Source organism: Thunnus maccoyii, chromosome 23 (genome assembly GCF_910596095.1).
Source record: "Thunnus maccoyii chromosome 23, fThuMac1.1, whole genome shotgun sequence".
Taxonomy (NCBI): domain Eukaryota; kingdom Metazoa; phylum Chordata; class Actinopteri; order Scombriformes; family Scombridae; genus Thunnus; species Thunnus maccoyii.
The window spans coordinates 25,910,290-25,934,488 of record NC_056555.1 but is presented as its reverse complement, the minus strand read 5'-3'; the positions used below and the strand labels follow the sequence as shown (position 1 = coordinate 25,934,488).

General features: G+C 35.4%; 1 protein-coding gene across 2 annotated transcripts; it reads left to right on the top strand.

Annotated features, from left to right (window-relative positions):
• The first annotated feature begins 1,607 nt into the window (after positions 1 to 1,607).
• Positions 1,608 to 18,685, top strand: tspan12 (tetraspanin 12). Of its 2 annotated transcripts, XM_042402547.1 has the most exons (8): positions 1,608 to 2,049; positions 2,126 to 2,282; positions 9,351 to 9,433; positions 9,814 to 9,949; positions 14,090 to 14,155; positions 15,704 to 15,811; positions 15,941 to 16,084; positions 16,680 to 18,685. In XM_042402547.1, the coding sequence occupies exons 2-8, from the start codon at positions 2,217 to 2,219 to the stop codon at positions 17,040 to 17,042; spliced, it is 966 nt and encodes a 321-aa protein (XP_042258481.1). In that variant the 5' UTR covers positions 1,608 to 2,049; positions 2,126 to 2,216; the 3' UTR covers positions 17,043 to 18,685. The 2 variants fall into 2 exon arrangements, with proteins under 2 accessions (XP_042258481.1, XP_042258480.1); XM_042402546.1 differs by having other exon boundaries at positions 1,608 to 2,282.
• Positions 18,686 to 24,199: the final 5,514 nt, after the last annotated feature.

Here is a 24,199-nt window from a genome sequence, read left to right as displayed (position 1 = left end):
TCCCGTCAGGGCGGATTTATGGCAACAGGAGCCATCAATCAGATAAAATCGAACTTTATTGATCCCAGGAGGGAAATTTAGCATCACAGCAGCACCAGAGAGGAAGTTTAGATACAGATAAGCAGAATATATCAAAAAAATCAATGAACAGAGCAACCCTCTGATCCAGGTGTGTGAATATAAAGTGGACAACAGGATACATATAAACATTAGTATATGATATATTGTGTTTAAATATGTAATATAAGGCCTATAACAGACATGAGATAACAGAATACAGCAGTTGTGTTGTTTAGTGGGTCTGTGCAGCCATGTTTGCTTTTGCTGTATTTAGATTTTTTTTTATTTATTATTATTATTTTATATTTATTATTGTATAATTACTCCTTGTACTATAATAACAGGTGATCAGTTGTACTTGTGAACTATAATAATAGCAATAAACTTTATTTATACAGAACTTTTCAGAACAAATGATTCAAAGTTTCACATGGAAGTAAAAACAAGATGAATGTCAAAGTAAAGACGATAAACAGTAAATATGTCACATCCACAGAAACACACACGCATGTTTTAACTCATTACATCACACCCAAACACACGTAACACTGGATCTTTATAAGAATCAGACACCTCTGTGTTAAACTCTCTGCATTCTGTACATTTATGTAAGTTTATTTACTCTATTTTGACACTTTTCTTTTTTAAATTGAGACTGAAATTTAAAACAGTTCATTTTATTTTTTATACTTGTTTTCATCTGTGAACAACAGGAGCTTCTCTGAGCTGATTGAGTTTCACAGTCAAATCTTTTTCCAGTCATTTGTCTTTTATTGAGCGTATGTATGACTTTATATCTTTATTATTGTTTCTGGGGTTTTGTGTATCTCCATAATTCTTTAACTTTATTTCCTAATAATATTTTCAGTTTGTTGCTTTTGTGTTCAGTTTTCTGCACAATGTTTCTGCATCTTTGTCATCTCATCTGGCTTGAAGATGGTTGAACTCTGTGGTTTATAGTCACACTGAGAGGAGGAACAAACACACTCCTGCGTCAGTTTGATATGTAATAAAGAAGAATATTGTAAAGGAGCATTTCACAGTGTTGTGTGTCTCTGAGAGAAACTTTATGAGAAGATCTTGCTTAAAAAGTCGTTTTTTAAAAGCTTTATAAACATTCAGGATCTTGGAGGCTCAGTTCAGATGCAGAAGCTTTAAAAGTAAGTTAAAAAAGTTTAAAATCAAGTCTCATGTAGAGGAAGCCCGGGCACTGATGCATGATAGCCATGTAATAGAGTTTGTATTATGTGTCTACATACTTTTGGCCGTATAGTATATGTTGCCAGTATAATGTGTCCATATACTTTTGGCCACATGTGTCTGCAGAGGCCTCCATGTGTCCGTGTGTTTCCTCTGTTTTGACCCCGCGGCTGTGCGGCTGGAGGCGGACACATTCCTCTGTCCTCCCCGGGGACTGACGGAGGGAGGAGGGAAGCTGCTGCTGCTGCTGCCGCATTTAATTAGAGCAGAAGAAGAAGCGGCAGGACGGACCGGGACAGCGCACCGCCCCCCCACCTCCCACCCCTCCCCTCCCACCCCCTAACTGCTCCGGGCTCCGGCTACAACAGCAGCAGCTCCCCGGACTCCAGCTCGCCTGTTTGGATCAGACTTTAACGCACCAGACGGAAAGTTTACGCGTGAAAGTGAGATTGTCGCGCGTGTTGAGGAGGAGTTGAAGCGGAGCGGCGCGTGTTTGTGCACTTTTTGGGTTTTGAGTTTGTGTTTTTTCCGGTTTGGAGTTTCGGTTTGAAGCTTTTGGATCACACACACACGCTTCACGAGTGGAAAATGCGGGATTTTACGCGTATATCCGCGTAAAGAGTATTTATAGGCCGGTCCGAGCTGCGGGTGTCGCTGCTAAGTGAGTGATGATTGATTTGGAAACGTCAGCGCCGCCGCACACTCCATCATCCCGGCGGGCTGAGGGGAAGTAAGAAACCACCTGTTGTGGATGTTTCCTGGAGCTTCTCACGGATCAACACACGGAGGGTATGCGGCTTTTACGCACGGAGCAGACGCAGTTTCTGAGAAGAGGCTCCTGTCTAATGAGTGATAATCTCCGCAGCGCCGTGCAGCTCCGGCCTGTTTGTTTGCAGTGAGCATGTTGCCATGGTGCCCCGGGCTCAGATGAGGAGGACGGCGGAGCTGCGGTCGGGATGGCACGGGAGGACGCGGTGAGGTGTCTGCGCTGTCTGCTGTACGCGCTCAACTTACTGTTCTGGGTGAGAAGCAGCTGCTCACATCAACACTGACATCAGTAACACGCAGAGTTACTGTCACACCACAGCTCACTGGATCATCACAGCTTTATTGATCAGTCATCGATCAGGAACTAAAGGAAACAAAAGAATTCTCAGTGGTTTCTGCGCGTTACTAGAGCAACGATTAGTCGATTAATCAGTTAGTTGATCAAGTGTTTGATCATTTAATGACGCTAAACTGCTAAAATCAGATGTTTCCAGCTGCTAACATGTGAGACTTTCTGTCTTTTCTTGGTCTGACAGGAAACTGAATGTCTGCTTGGACTAAATAAGACATCTGAAATAAGCACCACAGAACTGCACATTATCACATTAGTGAAACATTTCACATGTTAAAATGTCACATTTATGATCATGTGATTTTCAAACATTTAACGTAAAACATAAGATATTGATTCATAATATTACATGTGGAAACATGCAGGGACATGTAGTAAACCACACATGAAACACATGTTCACATGTTTACATATGTGATGAACCATCATGATGCAGATTTATTTCGTTATTAAGACATAACTGGATTAATATAGTTGTTGCATTAATCTGGAAGCAGCATTTGATTGTTGCAGCTGATGTTTATGTACTTTATACACTGTTAGGTCGGTTCATTTAGGAAATACGAGTGATTAGTTTCTGTACGTTAAAGTAAAGTTAAATAAGACCAACTCTTCCTTTGTGGTTGTTTTTGATCACGTCACTGATGACTGAACAGAAAGACTTAAAGTTTAAATTTAAGTTTTCAGGCTTAAGTTAAAGTCTGCAGTTTAGGTTTGCAGTAAAAGTCAAAGGTAAAGTTTAGAGAGAAAGTTACAGTAAAGTAGAGAAAGTAGAAGTTAACATTTAAAGTTAAAGTAGAAGTTAACAGTTAAAGTTAAAGTAGAAGTTAACATTTAAAGTTAAATTAGTAGTTAACAGTTAAAGTAGAAGTTAACATTTAAAGTTAAATTAGTAGTTAACAGTTAAAGTAGTAATTAACAGTTAAAGTTAAAGTAGAAGTTAACATTTAAAGTTGTAGTAGAAGTTAACAGTTAAAGTAGAAGTTAACAGTTAAAGTTAAAGTAGAAGTTAACAGTGAAAGTTAAAGTAGAAGTTAACAGTTAAAGTTATAGTAGAAGTTAACAGTTAAAGTAGAAGTTAACAGTGAAAGTTAAAGTAGAAGTTAACAGTTAAAGTTAAAGTAGAAGTTAACAGTGAAAGTTAAAGTAGAAGTTAACATTTAAAGTTATAGTAGAAGTTAACAGTTAAAGTAGAAGTTAACAGTGAAAGTTAAAGTAGAAGTTAACATTTAAAGTTATAGTAGAAGTTAACAGTTAAAGTAGAAGTTAACAGTGAAAGTTAAAGTAGAAGATAACATTTAAAGTTATAGTAGAAGTTAACAATTAAAGTAGAAGTTAACAGTTAAAGTTATAGTAGAAGTTAACAGTGAAAGTTAAAGTAGAAGTTAATAGTTAAAGTAGAAGTTAACATTTAAAGTTATAGTAGAAGTTAACAGTTAAAGTAGAAGTTAACATTTAAAGTTATAGTAGAAGTTAATAGTTAAAGTAGAAGTTAACATTTAAAGTTAAAGTAGAAGTTAACATTTAAAGTTATAGTAGAAGTTAAGAGTTAAAGTTAAAGTAGAAGTTAACAGTTTAAGTAGAAGTTAACAGTGAAAGTTAAAGTAGAAGTTAATAGTTAAAGTAGAAGTTAACATTTAAAGTTGTAGTAGAAGTTAACATTTAAAGTTATAGTAGAAGTTAAGAGTTAAAGTTAAAGTAGAAGTTAACAGTTAAAGTAGAAGTTAACATTTAAAGTTAAAGTAGAAGTTGACATTTAAAGTTAAAGTAGAAGTTAACAGTTAAAGTAGAAGTTAACATTTAAAGTTATAGTAGAAGTTAACAGTTTAAGTAGAAGTTAACATTTAAAGTTATAGTAGAAGTTAACAGTGAAAGTTAAAGTAGAAGTTAATAGTTAAAGTAGAAGTTAACATTTAAAGTTATAGTAGAAGTTAACAGTTAAAGTAGAAGTTAACATTTAAAGTTATAGTAGAAGTTAACAGTTTAAGTAGAAGTTAACAGTTAAAGTTATAGTAGAAGTTAACATTTAAAGTTATAGTAGAAGTTAACAGTTTAAGTAGAAGTTAACAGTGAAAGTTAAAGTAGAAGTTAACATTTAAAGTTAAAGTAGAAGTTAACAGTTAAAGTTAAAGTAGAAGTTAACAGTTAAAGTAGAAGTTAACATTTAAAGTTAAAGTAGAAGTTAACATTTAAAGTTATAGTAGAAGTTAACATTTAAAGTTATAGTAGAAGTTAACATTTAAAGTTATAGTAGAAGTTAACATTTAAAGTTATAGTAGAAGTTAACATTTAAAGTTATAGTAGAAGTTAACATTTAAAGTTATAGTAGAAGTTAAGAGTTAAAGTTAAAGTAGAAGTTAACAGTTAAAGTAGAAGTTAACATTTAAAGTTAAAGTAGAAGTTAACATTTAAAGTTATAGTAGAAGTTAACATTTAAAGTTATAGTAGAAGTTAAGAGTTAAAGTAGAAGTTAACATTTAAAGTTAAAGTAGAAGTTAACATTTAAAGTTAAAGTAGAAGTTAACAGTTAAAGTAGAAGTTAACATTTAAAGTTAAAGTAGAAGTTAACATTTAAAGTTAAAGTAGAAGTTAACAGTTAAAGTAGAAGTTAACATTTAAAGTTAAAGTAGAAGTTAACAGTTAAAGTTAAAGTAGAAGTTAACAGTGAAAGTTAAAGTAGAAGTTAACAGTTAAAGTAGAAGTTAACAGTTAAAGTAGAAGTTAACCGTTAAAGTAGAAGTTAACAGTTAAAGTAGAAGTTAACAGTGAAAGTTAAAGTAGAAGTTAACATTTAAAGTAGAAGTTAACCGTTAAAGTAGAAGTTAACAGTGAAAGTTAAAGTAGAAGTTAACATTTAAAGTTAAAGTAGAAGTTAACAGTTAAAGTAGAAGTTAACAGTTAAAGTAGAAGTTAACATTTAAAGTTAAAGTAGAAGTTAACAGTTAAAGCAGAAGTTAACATTTAAAGTTAAAGTAGAAGTTAACAGTTAAAGTAGAAGTTAACAGTTAAAGTTAAAGTAGAAGTTAACATTTAAAGTTAAAGTAGAAGTTAACAGTTAAAGTTAAAGTAGAAGTTAACATTTAAAGTTAAAGTAGAAGTTAACAGTGAAAGTTAAAGTAGAAGTTAACAGTGAAAGTTAAAGTAGAAGTTAACAGTGAAAGTTAAAGTAGAAGTTAACAGTGAAAGTTAAAGTAGAAGTTAACAGTGAAAGTTAAAGTAGAAGTTAACAGTGAAAGTTAAAGTAGAAGTTAACAGTTAAAGTAGAAGTTAACAGTGAAAGTTAAAGTAGAAGTTAACAGTTAAAGTAGAAGTTAACAGTGAAAGTTAAAGTAGAAGTTAACATTTAAAGTAGAAGTTAACAGTTAAAGTAGAAGTTAACAGTGAAAGTTAAAGTAGAAGTTAACAGTTAAAGTAGAAGTTAACAGTTAAAGTTAAAGTAGAAGTTAACATTTAAAGTTAAAGTAGAAGTTAACAGTTAAAGTTAAAGTAGAAGTTAACATTTAAAGTTAAAGTAGAAGTTAACAGTTAAAGTTAAAGTAGAAGTTAACATTTAAAGTTAAAGTAGAAGTTAACATTTAAAGTTAAAGTAGAAGTTAACAGTGAAAGTTAAAGTAGAAGTTAACAGTTAAAGTAGAAGTTAACAGTGAAAGTTAAAGTAGAAGTTAACAGTGAAAGTTAAAGTAGAAGTTAACATTTAAAGTAGAAGTTAACAGTTAAAGTAGAAGTTAACAGTGAAAGTTAAAGTAGAAGTTAACATTTAAAGTAGAAGTTAACAGTTAAAGTAGAAGTTAACAGTGAAAGTTAAAGTAGAAGTTAACAGTGAAAGTAGAAGTTAACAGTGAAAGTTAAAGTAGAAGTTAACAGTGAAAGTTAAAGTAGAAGTTAACAGTTAAAGTAGAAGTTAACAGTGAAAGTTAAAGTAGAAGTTAACATTTAAAGTTATAGTAGAAGTTAAGAGTTAAAGTTAAAGTAGAAGTTAACAGTTAAAGTAGAAGTTAACATTTAAAGTTAAAGTAGAAGTTAACATTTAAAGTTATAGTAGAAGTTAACATTTAAAGTTATAGTAGAAGTTAAGAGTTAAAGTAGAAGTTAACATTTAAAGTTAAAGTAGAAGTTAACATTTAAAGTTAAAGTAGAAGTTAACAGTTAAAGTAGAAGTTAACATTTAAAGTTAAAGTAGAAGTTAACATTTAAAGTTAAAGTAGAAGTTAACAGTTAAAGTAGAAGTTAACATTTAAAGTTAAAGTAGAAGTTAACAGTTAAAGTTAAAGTAGAAGTTAACAGTGAAAGTTAAAGTAGAAGTTAACAGTTAAAGTAGAAGTTAACAGTTAAAGTAGAAGTTAACCGTTAAAGTAGAAGTTAACAGTTAAAGTAGAAGTTAACAGTGAAAGTTAAAGTAGAAGTTAACATTTAAAGTAGAAGTTAACCGTTAAAGTAGAAGTTAACAGTGAAAGTTAAAGTAGAAGTTAACATTTAAAGTTAAAGTAGAAGTTAACAGTTAAAGTAGAAGTTAACAGTTAAAGTAGAAGTTAACATTTAAAGTTAAAGTAGAAGTTAACAGTTAAAGCAGAAGTTAACATTTAAAGTTAAAGTAGAAGTTAACAGTTAAAGTAGAAGTTAACAGTTAAAGTTAAAGTAGAAGTTAACATTTAAAGTTAAAGTAGAAGTTAACAGTTAAAGTTAAAGTAGAAGTTAACATTTAAAGTTAAAGTAGAAGTTAACAGTGAAAGTTAAAGTAGAAGTTAACAGTGAAAGTTAAAGTAGAAGTTAACAGTGAAAGTTAAAGTAGAAGTTAACAGTGAAAGTTAAAGTAGAAGTTAACAGTGAAAGTTAAAGTAGAAGTTAACAGTGAAAGTTAAAGTAGAAGTTAACAGTTAAAGTAGAAGTTAACAGTGAAAGTTAAAGTAGAAGTTAACAGTTAAAGTAGAAGTTAACAGTGAAAGTTAAAGTAGAAGTTAACATTTAAAGTAGAAGTTAACAGTTAAAGTAGAAGTTAACAGTGAAAGTTAAAGTAGAAGTTAACAGTTAAAGTAGAAGTTAACAGTTAAAGTTAAAGTAGAAGTTAACATTTAAAGTTAAAGTAGAAGTTAACAGTTAAAGTTAAAGTAGAAGTTAACATTTAAAGTTAAAGTAGAAGTTAACATTTAAAGTTAAAGTAGAAGTTAACAGTGAAAGTTAAAGTAGAAGTTAACAGTTAAAGTAGAAGTTAACAGTGAAAGTTAAAGTAGAAGTTAACAGTGAAAGTTAAAGTAGAAGTTAACAGTTAAAGTAGAAGTTAACAGTGAAAGTTAAAGTAGAAGTTAACATTTAAAGTAGAAGTTAACAGTTAAAGTAGAAGTTAACAGTGAAAGTTAAAGTAGAAGTTAACATTTAAAGTAGAAGTTAACAGTTAAAGTAGAAGTTAACAGTGAAAGTTAAAGTAGAAGTTAACAGTGAAAGTAGAAGTTAACAGTGAAAGTTAAAGTAGAAGTTAACAGTGAAAGTTAAAGTAGAAGTTAACAGTTAAAGTAGAAGTTAACAGTGAAAGTTAAAGTAGAAGTTAACATTTAAAGTAGAAGTTAACAGTTAAAGTAGAAGTTAACAGTGAAAGTTAAAGTAGAAGTTAACATTTAAAGTAGAAGTTAACAGTTAAAGTAGAAGTTAACAGTGAAAGTTAAAGTAGAAGTTAACAGTGAAAGTAGAAGTTAACAGTGAAAGTTAAAGTAGAAGTTAACAGTGAAAGTTAAAGTAGAAGTTAACAGTGAAAGTAGAAGTTAACAGTTAAAGTAGAAGTGAACAGTTAAAGTTAAAGTAGAAGTTAACAGTGAAAGTTAAAGTAGAAGTTAACAGTGAAAGTTAAAGTAGAAGTTAACAGTTAAAGTAGAAGTTAACAGTTAAAGTAGAAGTTAACAGTGAAAGTAGAAGTTAACAGTTAAAGTAGAAGTTAACAGTTAAAGTAGAAGTTAACAGTTAAAGTTAAAGTAGAAGTTAACAGTGAAAGTAGAAGTTAACAGTTAAAGTAGAAGTTAACAGTTAAAGTTAAAGTAGAAGATAACAGTTAAAGTTAAAGTAGAAGTTAACAGTTAAAGTTAAAGTAGAAGTTAACAGTTAAAGTGAAAGTAGAAGTTAACAGTGAAAGTAGAAGTTAACAGTTAAAGTTAAAGTAGAAGTTAACAGTTAAAGTTAAAGTAGAAGTTAACAGTTAAAGTGAAAGTAGAAGTTAACAGTGAAAGTAGAAGATAACAGTTAAAGTTAAAGTAGAAGATAACAGTTAAAGTTAAAGTAGAAGATAACAGTTAAAGTTAAAGTAGAAGTTAACAGTTAAAGTAGAAGTTAACAGTTAAAGTTAAAGTAGAAGATAACAGTTAAAGTTAAAGTAGAAGTTAACAGTTAAAGTAGAAGTTAACAGTTAAAGTTAAAGTAGAAGATAACAGTTAAAGTTAAAGTAGAAGTTAACAGTTAAAGTAAAAGTAGAAGTTAACAGTTAAAGTAGAAGTTAACAGTTAAAGTTAAAGTAGAAGATAACAGTTAAAGTTAAAGTAGAAGATAACAGTTAAAGTTAAAGTAGAAGATAACAGTTAAAGTTAAAGTAGAAGTTAACAGTTAAAGTAAAAGTAGAAGTTAACAGTGAAAGTCAAAGTAGAAGATAACAGTTAAAGTTAAAGTAGAAGATAACAGTTAAAGTTAAAGTAGAAGATAACAGTGAAAGTCAAAGTAGAAGATAACAGTTAAAGTTAAAGTAGAAGATAACAGTTAAAGTTAAAGTAGAAGATAACAGTGAAAGTCAAAGTAGAAGATAACAGTTAAAGTTAAAGTAGAAGATAACAGTGAAAGTCAAAGTAGAAGATAACAGTTAAAGTTAAAGTAGGCCACCGTCCGTGTGTGAGAGCAGGTTTCACATTCTGAGATGTTATTTGCGGGCAGCAGAAACTGATCCATGTGTGTTTATTTCTGTGTGTTTATTTCTGTGTGTTTCTCTGTGTGTGTCCAGCTGATGTCAGCATGTGTCCTGGGAGTGGCAGCGTGGATCAGAGACCCCCTGAACACCGTCCTGACCCTGACAGCCCACACCAGGTGAGTCTCAGACAGTCAGGTAACTCCAGAGGGTTTTACAGATCAATTAGCTGATCAGACATCCCCCTGTATGCTCTGTCTAGATATATATGTATGATTTTATATTTTATATATAAGACCTCAGGTACTCAGAAACATATTTTTGCAGTGTAACACGGAGAAAAGACTCCCGCTGATGTAAACTCAGCTCATCTCTCTGCAGACAGACTCGTCCATGTTGCAGGAGATGATTCAAACTGTCACATTCCTGCAGACTTGGCTCAGTGTGTGAGCTGCTGGATTCATAACAGCGGGGGAGCGCAGACACAAATAAATTAATAAATAAATGAAAACTCTTCCAGCAGCTCAGAGAGTCGCTGTGTTTGTGTGTTTCTCTGCAGGCTGGAGGAAGCAGCCGTCCTCACATATTCTCCAGCTGTCCATCCCGTCATCATCGCTGTGTGCTGTTTTCTCATCATCGTGGCCATGGTGGGATACTGCGGCACGCTCAAATGTAACCTGCTGCTGCTGTCCTGGGTACGTTTCCTCTGTGTTACTGTTTATATCATTCATTATCATTAATGATTCACAATCACTTCATTCAGTCAAACACATTTATCACTAAGGAATCAGTCTATAAAGAGTTAATACATGTTTATAACTCACTATAACGTATTAATAATCAGATATAAAGCGTTAACAACTGGTTTATAACTCACTATAACGTATTAATAATCAGATATAAAGAGTTAACAACTGGTTTATAACTCACTATAACGTATTAATAATCAGCTATAAAGAGTTAATAAATGTTAATAACTCACTATAATGTATTAATAATCAGCTATAAAGAGTTAATAAATGTTAATAACTCACTATAATGTATAAATAATCAGATATAAAGAGTTAATACATGTTAATAACTCACTATAATGTATAAATAATCAGATATAAAGAGTTAATACATGTTAATAACTCACTATAATGTATAAATAATCAGATATAGAGTTAATAAATGTTTATAACTCACTGTAATGTATTAATAATCAGATATAAAGAGTTAATACATCACAGCAGATCTAAGTGTTTATTAATGTATTTGTTGACACCCAGAAGTCTTTGCTGCTGTATAAACAGAATCACAACATAGTAAAACACAGCTGTAATAATATAAAATGTGTCTTCATAGGAGAAGTTATAATAAATACTGAACATTAATAAACACTTAAAATGTCATTATGTCTGCTTGTAACAACATTATAGTAAGTTATAAACTATTTGTTAATGTTTATATACTTATTATTAATGATAAATAAGGCCTAACATTCATTCTCTTTCTGATACAAATGATTACACAAATGTGGGAAATACGCTGTCCTGCAGTTACATTTGTGCATAAATTGAATTATGTGTAATATAAACAAACGTGCTGCTATATACACTCTCCTTTAGTTGCATATGTAGGTAGATTTATGTTATATGTCATACTATTTGAGTTTTTGGTAACATACGTAAATAAATTCACACACATTGGTTCTATGAGAGTCCTTAAGTTGCAGTTACATACGTATGAAAATGCATGATACACACAATAATGAACTTACGGTGTAATTCTCCTTCTGTTGCAGTTACATAAGTATGAACATTTATAATAAACACGCTGAGTTCTGGTTATTTTAGTGTGTTAATCCATGATACACATCATACACACACATTTGTGTTATATACCATCCTGACTTATGTACATATTTGAGGTATACATCACAAATCTGTGATATACACTCTACTCTAGTTAAATACGCACCTGAATTTATGTAAGTTTTGCTTACATACATCAAAAAAAATCACAACACACAAAGACACACAAATTTGTGATAAATGCTCTCCCTCAGTAGTGATAAAGCTTGTTTTGTTTTATACAAAGTACATACATGCTCTTCTCCAGTTCTTCTCTTTGTAGTTGCAGTTATGTAAACTTGCACATTCGTGATATACATGTAATGTATGTAAACACTCCGTAGTCATGTCTGAGGTGAGTCGTATCTGTGTTGTGGTTAAAGTTCTACTTAAATTTGTGTCACAACAAACAACAACACACACATTTGCAATATACATACATTGTATTTAGTTGTAGGGATGACATCAGAACACAGTGCTTTATAAATAATAATAATAATTATAATAATTATAACCCTCATTATCATTAAAATATGCCCTTTTATGAATTTACATGTTAAACGTTTTATGGTAATATTTTAGTTATATTTTGATCAAACTGACTCAGTTGTGCAGATCAGATCTCAGGTTAACACAGGTGGAGATGAGGGGGGGGGTCTGATCCAGATCACCTGTCTGCTGTCACCTGAGGGGGCGGGGCCAGGTGTCCGGTGTCTCTATTGTCCTTCAGTGGAGATAAGATTGTCCCTTCAGGCTGTTTCTGAAAGACGAGACGTTGGGACAGAGAGCAGCTTCAGGCTGCTGAACGGACTCCCAGCAGAGACAGGAAGTGCCCCCCCCACCCCCACCCCCCCTCCCCACACACACACACACACACACACACACACACACACAGAACGACCCCCAACACACCTGGGAGATGACATCACAATAGAGCCGAGCGCTCCACCTCATCCTGTACAGACTGAGAGAAGAAATAGTTGAAGACGTGACCTTTGATCAGAGCTGCAACTAACGATTATTTTGATTATTGATTAATCCGTCGATTATTTTCTCAATAATTGATTGATGATTAATGTTAATCAGTGTTTCCCAAAGATGACGTCATCAAATGTCTTGTTTTGTCCACAAATATATTCAGTTTAGTGTCGTAGAGACGAAAGAAACCAGGAAATATTCACATCTAAGAAGCTGGAATCAGAAAATTTGGACTTTTTCTTCTTAAAAAATGACTCAAAACAATTAATTGATTATCAAAATAGTGGGTGATTAATTTAATAGCAACTAATCAGTTAATTGACTAATTGTTGCAGCTCTGCTTTTTATAGATGAAATGATTAATCAGCAGGAGGATCAATAATGACAGTAATGGTTAGTTGGATGTGTGTGTGCAGATTATGTTAACGTAAAGACGCTGCAGCCTGTTAACACGTCGCTCTCATGTCTGAATATTTTATATAAAATAATAACAAACTAGTTTGATAATCAGTTCATTGTTTTTGAAGCAAATATTCTCTAATTTATATTATTTTATATTATTGTCAGTGAAAAATGAGAATATGTGACGTTGAGTAGTTTGAAACTTTAACGTGAATTTTTCAGTATTTTATGACATTTTAAAGAAAAAAACAATGAATAGAGAAAATAATAAATCAGAAGATGAATTGATAATGATTCAACACGTTTCACTCGTTTATTATCAATCAATCAAGTTGAATAAACTCACGTCTGTCCAACGATTAGTCAATAAATTTACCAGAATATTAATCAGCATCCGGGTTAAATGTGAGGACTCGCTGCTTTTCTTTGTTTTATATCTCTGTAAACAGCGAAAATGTCGACATTTTTCAATATTTTCTGACATTTTATAGATGAAACAATGAAACAATCAATTAAAAAGTAATGAGAATATGAATCTATAATGACAGTGATGGTTAGTTCACTATCTTCCCTCAAACAGTCTCAGTAATAACTGTGTGCTTGTCGGTTCAGACTGGTTCAGCTGCTCAACATGTTCAGCAACGCAGCAACGTTGACGTTCATCAGCCTGACCTTTCACCCTGAGAGCTGCTGTTCTCCTCCGTCATCGGTTAAAGACTGAAACTATCAGATATTTCAGGTGTGAGCTGAACTCTGCAGCTGCAGCTGGTCTGAAACAAGAAAGACGCCTTTTATTTTCTCACCTGCAGGTTTCTCCTCCGACAGTGTTTATATGAAAGAGGTCAAAAGTTCATCCTCCCACACGCCTGACAGGGAGGGTTTGTATGATGTGTGTGCAGAGAGTCTGCTCATATTTACACTCTGCAAACACTCACACATTCATCTTCACTGTTTGTAATTCATTTCAGATGCCTGATGTCTCTGTCGTCTAACGCTGAGCAACAAATACCTGAAAACACCTCAAATAATTAGAGTCCGTCCACTTCACGCCGGATTCATGTGAAAACGCATCTTTCTCTCACTTTTCAGCCTCTATTCAGACACTTTTTACCCCAAAAATGGAGGTTTTCCAGCTCTGTGTTATGTCAATACAGCTGAATACACAGTATTAACCAGATTAATGTTGATTTAGTCACAATTATAAAATGATGTTATCAGCAGCAGCTGGTGAACAGGCTGTAATGAAATTTCATACTCGATCTCGACAACAGAAACAATAAAATAACAAATGAAACCACAAATCATTTTAACTGGAAAACTGTCCGGCTGCATCTTTACTGTTCTGGTTCACTCTCAGTGTCTCGTAGCGTCGTTTTTACCTGCTAACAGTTAGCTTACCTGCAGCTACAGATCCTGATATTTCCCCTAAAAGAGAGAGAATATTGGACGGAAACACGACTCCACATGAACGATAATGTTGTTCTGTAACTAATCAGCCGTTTGTTGACAAGTTCGACACGTCAACTTAAAGCTGATGATTCCATTTCATCGGAGACTTTCTACTTTCTCTCTGACTGGTCTTCATGTCTTCATGTCTGCGTCGTCTCTGTTGTGTTTCAGTACTTCGGCAGTCTGCTGGTGATCTTCTGTGTGGAGCTGGCGAGCGCCGTCTGGACCTACGACCAGGTGACAAAACTCAACGCTTCATTTTTATCAACTGCAAAACAGAAATGTAGAATATTTTTAAGATATTTTAATGTTTAGTTCAGTTTTTTTTTTTAGAATCTGAGTCTACAAAACAGAACAGCAACAAAAAGTAAAAACAAGAAATTATCAAATAATCGAGGCAACTTTTTTTATCATAATTCTGACTTTTCTTTTTCCAAAATCATGTTTTCTTATAAAATTACGTCGTCTCTTCGGTCATTTTTAACTTATTCTTAAAATATGAAGACTTGTTTTCTCAAATAATTACAACTTTTTTCTGTGTATAAGAAAATAAAGCAGCTTTACATCATAATATTATAACTTCTTCATCAAAATGACCATTTTAACTGGTCATACAGTGACTTTTTCTCCTAAGATTACAACTTTAATCTCATAATTAATTACATGCAATCTCATAAAACTATTTTACACATTTTTTTAAAGAAACATTTTTCTCATAAAGTTGTGATTATTCTCAAAATCTCTGTTTTTTTTGTCCCTTATAATGTTTGTTTTCAGTTTTGTGAAGTTTGTGAATATTTGTGTCGACCACTGCACATGTGAAACCGACCAATCAGAGGAGAGCTGGCGAGCAGCTGCACACTCAGTTCTAAGAATAACCAGAAATGTGCGACACGTCCGGCTCGCTGCTGCTCGCAGCTCAGATCCAGTTTCACCGACCATGAAAACTCACAGCAACACGTCAGCGTCCAGATCAATCAGCTGACAGGAAATCACAACCGATAGTCTGATATCGATCATTACGCCATAAAAAACATGTTTAATATCCTGTAAAATATTTTAATGCTATGATTTAATGAAATGATCAGATTTACTGATATTTCTCCACTAATGACGCCTATTAAAGGCAGAAAATACTCAAAACATATAAAAGAACAAAGAATTTAACAGCATGATGACATTTTTTATTTGTTTTTAGTTTCTTCATGATGAGAAACACAAACATAAAATGCACTGAAGGAACTTTAACTGCTGACCTTTTGACCTTTTGACCTTTTCCCATCAACTAGTCCCAGGAAGTGAAGTCAGGACTTTAATGTAGAATTCAAACTGTACATGAAGCTGTGATAGACAGACGTCAAAGAGACTAAATACTGTGGCTGATATGATAATAATAATAATAATAATAATAATAATAATAATAATAATAATAATAATAATTTAATTAATATGACATAAAGACAAAGTGATCTCCAGATTTAAATGATTTACAGAATAAAGATAAAAATAAAGAGAGTAAAAGATATTTTAGTGCTTCAGTGTCGAGCAGCTGTGTGTGTTCTTCACCTGGCTGCCTGCAGGGGGTTGTGGGTAATGTAGTGAATGTGTCTTATCAGCAGGATGCTTATCTCACTGCATCATTCCTCTCATGTATTGATTAAAATATCAATGGTTTGTTTGTGTGTGTGTGCGTGTGTGTGTGTGTGTGTGTGTGTGTGTGTGTGTGTGTATGTGTGTGCATGTGTGTGTGTGTGTGTGTGTGTGCATGTGTGTGTGTGTGTTCAGCCCGCGGTGCAGCGCTCTGATATGATCAGCCTGAAGTCTCGGATGCCAAACTTCGGCCTGCAGCGTTACCAGTGGCTCACACACACCTGGAACACCTTCCAGACAGAGGTCAGAGGTCACACACACACACACACACACACACACACACACACACACACACACACATGCCCTGTGGTCATGTGACCTGCGTGCTGACTGACAGGTGTGTGTGTGTGTGTGTGTTTACCTGCCCGACAGTTTAAATGCTGCGGGGTGATCTACTTCACTGATTGGCTGGAGATGACAGAGATGGAGTGGCCACCTGACTCCTGCTGCTCCAATCAGTATCCAGGATGTGCTCGCCACGCCCACTACCACGACCTCAGCGACCTCCACCAAGAGGTGAGACACTGCTGTCTTCTTATTGGACGAGAGTCAGAGCTGCTTTTATCCAATCAGAGAGCTGAATCTACCCTGAAGGTCCTTTAAGTTTGGTGACGCTTTATTTTACAGCTCCTTTAATTTTACACTAATTTCCTGGAACATATTATATATAATAATAATATATTATTATATATAATATGTTATTATGAGATACCATCAGCAGAATGAATTTATGTTCTTCTACAGGTGACTCAGTTGGACTTGGCGTCGCTCTGTAATGATCTCTGCTCTCTTTGTCTATTGTTTTGCATGTGTGAACTTGTAAAGAGCAGAAGAAGAACCTGGTTACCTGAATACACACACCTGTGGAAACCAGGTTTCACATTAACAGTTTAGAGATGGAGGAAGCTGATGCAGCATCAGCGTCTTGCTGCTCTGGTTTTGTGCGTCTGTGTGTAATTACTGTGTGTGGATCGAGTGATTCTACTGTTACCTGACAACAAAGCAACACCTGGATACCTGATACAGATGATCAGCTCTTTCATTTTCAGTCATTTAGACAAATTCAAACCAGCAACATGATGTTTATTAACTTGGTGTATTTCTGTCTCAGGGCTGCGGTCCAAAGATCTACAGTTTTATTCGTGGGACGAAGCAGCTGCAGGTGTTGCGTTTCCTGGGCGTGTCCATCGGCGTGGCTCAGATCCTGGCCATGGCGCTGACACTCACGCTGCTCTGGGCGCTTTATTATGGACGCAAATCCCCAGAGCTGGACTCAACGCCGCCGCCGCTGCCAGTAACAGACGACTCTGCCCCCCTCTCAGTGACTCACGGACCCTCGGCTGAAGCCTCAAAGTCAGGCTGCACCCGCACAAATAAAGGCTGGGCTAATCCGCCCAACATCACCACCAGCAACGCCGCCGCCGCCGCCGCCAAGCTGGGCCAACACCAGTTTGAGATGGAGCGACTGTCGTAGCAAACGGCTTCAAGATTAAAGGAGAAATCTGGTTTGTTTTGGTAGTTTTAATGAGTTTCTATCAGTAATAACAACATTGAATACAGCAAGTTAATATCTGACATCTGAGAACACGGTGACGTCACTAAATAACTGTCAGACATTAGAGGTCTTTGTGGGTCCAGGTCTAGACTGGTCTGATCAGGTCCTGCTGTACAGCTGCAGGTTTCAGGTCTGTGTGTCAACGTGTCTGAAACTCTGTGTCCAGTTTATTTCAGACCAGTTCTGATGGTCTTGACTGTCCTCTGGTCTATTTTGGACCTGGTTTTCCTGCCTTTCAGACACACGATACGATACGACTTTGTCAGCTGACACTGAAATTCATTTAGCTTCTTTAGGCAGTTCAGAGTTTGACACACATCATATCCTCTGATTCAGATCTCAGTCAGCAGCTCGCTGGTTCAACAACAAGCAGAAACTTTCTGTTTAAAACATGTGAGGAGTCAGAAGAGAAGCTGAGAGCAGACATGATCTCTTTAGGTCCATTTTTAACGGATCTGTTTTGCATCCAGATGGAACGTTGTTGTCTGATTCAGGTTTGTTATTCTGGTTAACTCACTTTGCAAAGGTGTCGGTTTGAAATGTAATAAACAGAAAGAATACTTTCAACTTGTCCCTTTTTAAACATGATTCTTTAGAACCATCGCTGTTGTCATGGCGATGCTTTGTGTCAGTCGTCAGTTAAAGACTGAAGCTGTTTTTCTTTTGCATGTTAAGTTCAGGAAGGTTTTTCCGCAGGTTTGTTTGAGATAAAGTCCAAACAACAAACCAACAGGTTATCCTGATGATGACTGGGGAGTCAAACAGGAAGTGAGAGCAACTGAAACGTCTTTGCTCAGGAAAGTAGAGCAGAGGAACAACATCAGTGTTCTCAGATCTCAGATGTTAACTCGGTGAGAATAATGTGATCGTTACTAGAACTGAAGGATAAAACTACCGGACTGAGAGCAGAGTCGGGATTAAGCAGAATAATCCTTTAATGAGATCACCGCAGATGTGAGGAAAACACATCAGGAACTCTGTGATGACAAAGGTACAAAGACAAAACAGGTTGTTAACGAACTCGGAGTGAATTCTGCAGGAACACGATGGATTCTGGTACTTTACTTCGTGGTACTTTGTGTTTCTTCACTGGACGAGAACATGAACTTCAGCACTAATGGAAACAACCACTCGTAGAGAGACAGACCCACGTCTTGATGTCTCTGAACTTTTTCAGTCAGACTTGAAATGAAACTTTCGAGGAGGTGCGTCAGGACCCACTGGAAGCAGAGCAGACGGTTTTATCAGAGTGTTATATTGTATATTAGAAACTGTGCATGGTTCTGAATATTTAATAATATTTGTCTCACAGTTATTGGAGCGTTTTCTCACTGGAATAAAAACTAAACATTAAAGCAGGATTACACTGATCTGTGGACGTTTGATTTACTGATCAAACTCTACCAGCCGGGTGGATAATTGCTGTAGGTGGAGATCAACACGACTTACTGCATGTCAACAACTTTAATACAGAAAACAGACAACTGTATGTTAACCTTTAACACGCCCCCGTTTAGTGATGCTCGACATAAATAAAACACTTGTGATGAATGTGGACATTAGATCTTTCTCAAACTGCATTATTTGTCTGTACTTGTGTTCACGTCCATCTTAAACCAACAGTCAGTCTTCAAATGAACATTAAAGCTGTGTTTCTTGCTGTAATCATTCCTCCTGTTCATACTGACCATTAGAAGATCCCTTCATAATGACCTTACAATGGAAGTGATGGAGGACAAAATCCACAGTCTGAAGCTAATATGAAGCTTCAGCGTCCAAATGAGTCAAATCAAGTAGATATCTTTCAATGTTACAGTCTTTTTAGTGCCAAAGTTCCTCTTTTTGTTGCTATACTTCCACCTGCAGCTCAACAGGGAAACACTGTCCGAGGAAACACAAAGAGGGAATTTGATGCTAAAAAGACTGTAAATGTGTCAGATATCCACTTGATATGACTAACTCAGACTGCTGAAGCTGAATAGAAGCTTCACACAGACTTTAAATGACTGTGTGGACACACTGTGGATTTTATCCTCCATCACTTCCATTGAAAACACATTTGAAGGATCTTTTAATATCCAGTATGAACAGGAGGAATGATTACAGACACCTGACTGCTGGTTTAACACACTGGGAACACTGGGAACTGTCCTTTAAACGTCATCAGTCACAGGTCAAAGTCTGACTCCATGTCTTAGTCCACGTTAAGATAAAAACACACCAGAAGTCATCCAGAGACACTGAATTCATAACATGATTATTTCCCTTTCTGTAATTTTTGAAACGTTTCACGAATCAGAACAAACACTTCAGTACTTGCATGTATGACCCCTGTATGACCCCTGTACGACCCCTGTATGACCTCAGCCACCATCTGCAACCTGAGTCACTTTTATGATTCTTTCAGATGAGAAATCATCTACTTAGACTTTGAATATGTGGTCAATTTATCAAAAATAACGTCTACATGAAGGTTTGGGAGGCTCAGTGTTTACGGTCATGATCTCTGACTGGAGGAAAAGCCTGTAAGTGGACCTTTGAGTTGAGATCGTTTTGTCACACAGCAGGTGAACAGGTGTGTAAAAGTGCTGATGTCATCAAAAAAGCTGTTTTCCTGGTTACAAACTGAACATGCTGCAGCTTCCTGAGTTAAATTAGTTCTCAAGGATTGGTTAACTGTTGAGCGTCAGACTGCTCTGAAGGCAGACGATTAATCAATTAATCAACCATTTTTAATATTTCATTAATAATTTCTGTCATTATTCAAGCAAAAGTTCCAAATGTTCTGTGGTTCAAGCTCCTCAAATGCGACAACTTGCTGTATTTCTTTGTTTTATGTGACAGTAAAGTGAATATCGGAAGGTTTTAGATCATTAGTGACACAAAACAAGCAAACTGAAGACATCGACGTGGACTTTTTTAACATTTCATTGAATAAATGATTGATCAAGAAAATAATCAGAAGATTAATTGATAATGAAAATAGCCGTTACTTGCAGCCCTCCTTAATATTTTAAGATTTCAGGTGTATGTTGTGCTGTGCGTTGTACCTGGATTACAGTCGGACCCTCTAAAGACGTCCCAACGTAAACCTGAGTGATCGCAAGGTGTTTAAAGGAAAAATATATTTAAAAATGTCTATTTTCTTGTGAAATAATTAGGGATGCGTGATATTATAGGCATGTCATCAGTATCAGGAAGTGAACATTTTCTGCTGATTATGAGAGGCCGATATGTCGCCTTCTCCTCCGCCGTCTGACTGCGTTTCCCTCCGCGGTCCTGATGTTTCCTCCGCAGGCTTCACTTCACTCAGCTGCCCGTCAGACCCGCTGCTTCTTCTAGCTTAGGCTAGCTGGCTGTGCTTCTCTCTGGTCACGCTGCTGCTAATGCTCCGCTAGCCTCTCAGCTAACGTTAGCCTCGGCTCTCCGTGTGGATCCAACCGGAGCACCGAGGCCCCGGTTTGTTATTCAGGTTAAAGCGGGAAGAAGCAGCGGGTCTGACAGGCAGCTGAGTGAAGTGCAGCCTGCGGAGGAAACACCGGGATCATCAGGATGAAACGGTCCGTTGAGGAGCTGCTGTGTTCGGCTGCACAGATAGGAAACACGTCAGCTGACAGGATGTACCACTCTGTTTGGAAAAAAACTTCTTTTTGGTTTATAACGGCGGTTGTCAACCAGCGTATCAGGTGCATTACCGCCACCTTCTGCTCCGGAGTGTGGACCAGAGATTAAATCCTACACATTAATCCTGTCTGTCTAATAAACTCAATGAAAACTCTACTGCTGCTCCCACTTGGCAGGTTCATTGAAGTTTTAATGCTGAGCTCCTGAACTCCAGTCTTCCTAAGTTCTTCCTTCATATATTGTCTTTCTTGATCAACCTTAGAACAATCTATGCTTGCATGTATAATAGTCTCCTCAGCCAGGTGGAAAAAAATATGTGTATATATCAGTATCGGCTACAGTGAGTTGGGAATATCGGCGTATTGGATATTGGCAAAAAATCCAATATCGTGCATCTCTAGAAATAATATATACATTGACCTCTTTAGGCCTCTGAAAATTCTTAGAGTAGTAAATTACTGGATGGTCTCACATCTCCAGGCCTCTTAAAGTCATTAAAGTGAGAATATCTGACTGTTCCACCTCTGAAATTCCTGCAAATGAGATAAATCATCATGAATCATATGACAGTCTGTAAAAGTTCATCTAGAGGCAGAAACGTGGTGTGATAAAAGTCCTGAAGACGGGTTTTTCCTACAGAGGTGTAAGAAAAGGAAAAGCAGAGTGGACGTCGTTCGTCCAAACTGTGAAGCTTAAAAACTGTGAATTGAGTCTGAGACCAAACATCTCAACTAAAACACATTCCTCAAGTTGTGCTGCAGCTGTTGGGAGAAACTGGAGATCATAACACACATAAACACACACATACAGGGTGTCAGCTGTCCAGCGTGAACAGCTCTTAACGTCCAGTGTGTCTGAAATTCTACCTCTGCAACCACTGTACACTATATTAATAGTTCCTCACCCGCAATGTCCAACGACCCCATCTCCTCAGTCTGGCTCCGCCTGCATCCACTAAAAGCTGATAGATAGATTATAGATAGATAGATAGATAGATAGATAAATAGATAGATGATAGATAGATAGATTTTAGATAGATAGATAAATAGATTATAGATAGATAGATAGATAGATAGATGATAGATAGATAGATTTTAGATAGATAGATAAATAGATTATAGATAGATAAATAGATAGATGATAGATAGATAGATTTTAGATAGATAGATAAATAGATTATAGATAGATAGATAGATAGATTGATAGATGATAATGATCTATCGTTACATATAGTGTTTTATCTTACTGTACTGTGTCTTATCTTGTCTTTACATCATCATTCATAAGTTTGGACGCAGCTTCTCATTCAAGGGTTTTTATATTTTTACTATTTTCTACATCATAGAACAAAACTGAAGACATCAAAACTATGAAATAACTCATATAGATTCATGGTATAAACAACAAAGTGTCTTTCACCACTGTTTGCCTTGATGACAGCTTTGCACTCTGTTAATATCTGAACCAGCATCATGAGGTCGACACCTGGATGGTTTTCCAGCAGTGTTGAAGGATTTCCAACATATGCTGAGCTCTGATTGGCTGCCGTCCAACTCTGGTGTGTTTGACTCAGACTCACAGGGCTGAAAAAGTAATGATGTTTTATTGCATGACAACACTGTGTCTGGTTTGGTTTAGGCACAAAAACCACCTGGTTTGGGTTAAAGTTACTATTTCCTTAAAGTTAGGCAACCTTCGTCGTCATGGCAACGGTAAACGCCACAACAATCTTAGTTATGGTTTTTAAAAAACTGTCCCAATTAAAGCTGCAAGCAGGTCGGGACCTCGCACTCTGGCCCGTCGGGATCAGATAATTTTGCTTTTTAAAAATGAGGGATATTTCTTACAAGTGTGGTGTGCTTTTATTTTGAAAGTTTGATTGACATGTGTACTGTCAGGTGTGTAGAGACAATAAGTAACTGCAGCTGGACACAGAAAAATACTCATATATTTGAATGGAGAGCAAACCCACACCTTTTTGAACATTTACTGCTTCCACATAGTTTTAGATACAAACTTCATTTGAACTTTAAATGAGTCACGAGACTTTGACTTACAAATCTTGAATTTACATGTTTTTTCTATCTTTTATTGTTTTTGAGATATTAGAGTGTGAGTTTTAAAGTCTTTTCTTGCTCCTCCTGTGATTTTATAATGAGTGTGTATTGCGGAATGTTTCACAGCACTGAGGGAGTGACATCACCAGGAGCAGTTGGAGAGGAGGATTTTAGAGTACGCTTTTTGTGAACTCTCCTCATAAATCCCATGACTTTGGCCAAATCTAACATTAAAAATCATATTTTAGTAGGGAATTTCATGGCGAATCCATTGATACAAGTTTGAAAGTGGTCAGACTTATAGTTTAGACGTCAGAAGCTTCTGTTTGACACAAAGTTCATGCCCATAGATTGCCTCCCCATTGTTTTACATTGTAAGGGTGATGTGGCACTGCAACTTTCAGGGCTTACTAGATCTAAACCGTTCAAGTTATTACAAAGTTTTTTTTCAGCACAGTGTCATAAGTCACCTATTAAAGCTTGAAGCAGATACCATTAACGCCCTCAGAGGAGATAGCGTTTGTTTGGAGGCCAAAAATTGGGGCAAAGTCTTGTTTTGATTGCGGACTTCCTGTTGGATTTAGGTCAGGGGTGTCAGTGTATGATTTGTAGGTCTTGATGAGACGAATAATTGAGTTTTGGTTTGATCTCTCTACGACATTCCTACAGGCTGTAGCGGCCATTTTAGTGACATAGGTGGCGCTAGAGAGCACATTGTGGTACTTCATTTTGGGGGTTCATTTTTACATTTCATCAAATTTTTCACCAGACCTGATGTGTGTGCCAAATTTGGTGAGTTTTTGAGCATGTTTAGGGGGTCAAATTAAGGGTTGAAGTGGCGTAATAATAAAGAAAGAAACAAACAAACAAACACACGAAAAACAATAGAGTCCCTAAAAAAACCCAAAAGACTGGAAACATAAGACTCGCGGTTGGAAACAGGAAGCTCACGGTTATCGTATTTTATCATAACATGTACTGTAATGTTTTGTATTTTATAGTATCAGATCTAATCTTAACGTAATTTATAGTATCACTTTATCACAATATACCATATATTATTGTAACACATCTTAACTGCCAAACAAAGAACAGAATAAAATGCATTTACATGAAATAACAACTTTGATTAAAATCTTTGAGGTTCTTGTAAATTTCAACCATCTGAATGAAGAGACGCTCAGACCTGTTTGAGTGTTTTAATAGGACAATGTTTTATTCTATTTACTCAGACACTGCACCGGACAAAACCATGGAAGCTTCTCTTTTTTTTTTTTTTTAAATATTATCCTCGATAAGTCATATTTTATCAATATAACACAAGCTGTAAACAAATCAAAAGTAATAATTATCATAATCATCCTCAAGTGTTCTTCAATTTACAGGTAAATCCTT

Bases quoted from the DNA above. Each gene is read 5' to 3' on its own strand.
- tspan12 (XM_042402547.1), top strand. From the start codon at position 2,217: ATGGCACGGGAGGACGCGGTGAGGTGTCTGCGCTGTCTGCTGTACGCG. The intron at 9,434-9,813 runs GTGAGTCTCAGA...GTTTCTCTGCAG, and splicing joins ACCCTGACAGCCCACACCAG to GCTGGAGGAAGCAGCCGTCC. The intron at 9,950-14,089 runs GTACGTTTCCTC...GTTGTGTTTCAG, and splicing joins ACCTGCTGCTGCTGTCCTGG to TACTTCGGCAGTCTGCTGGT.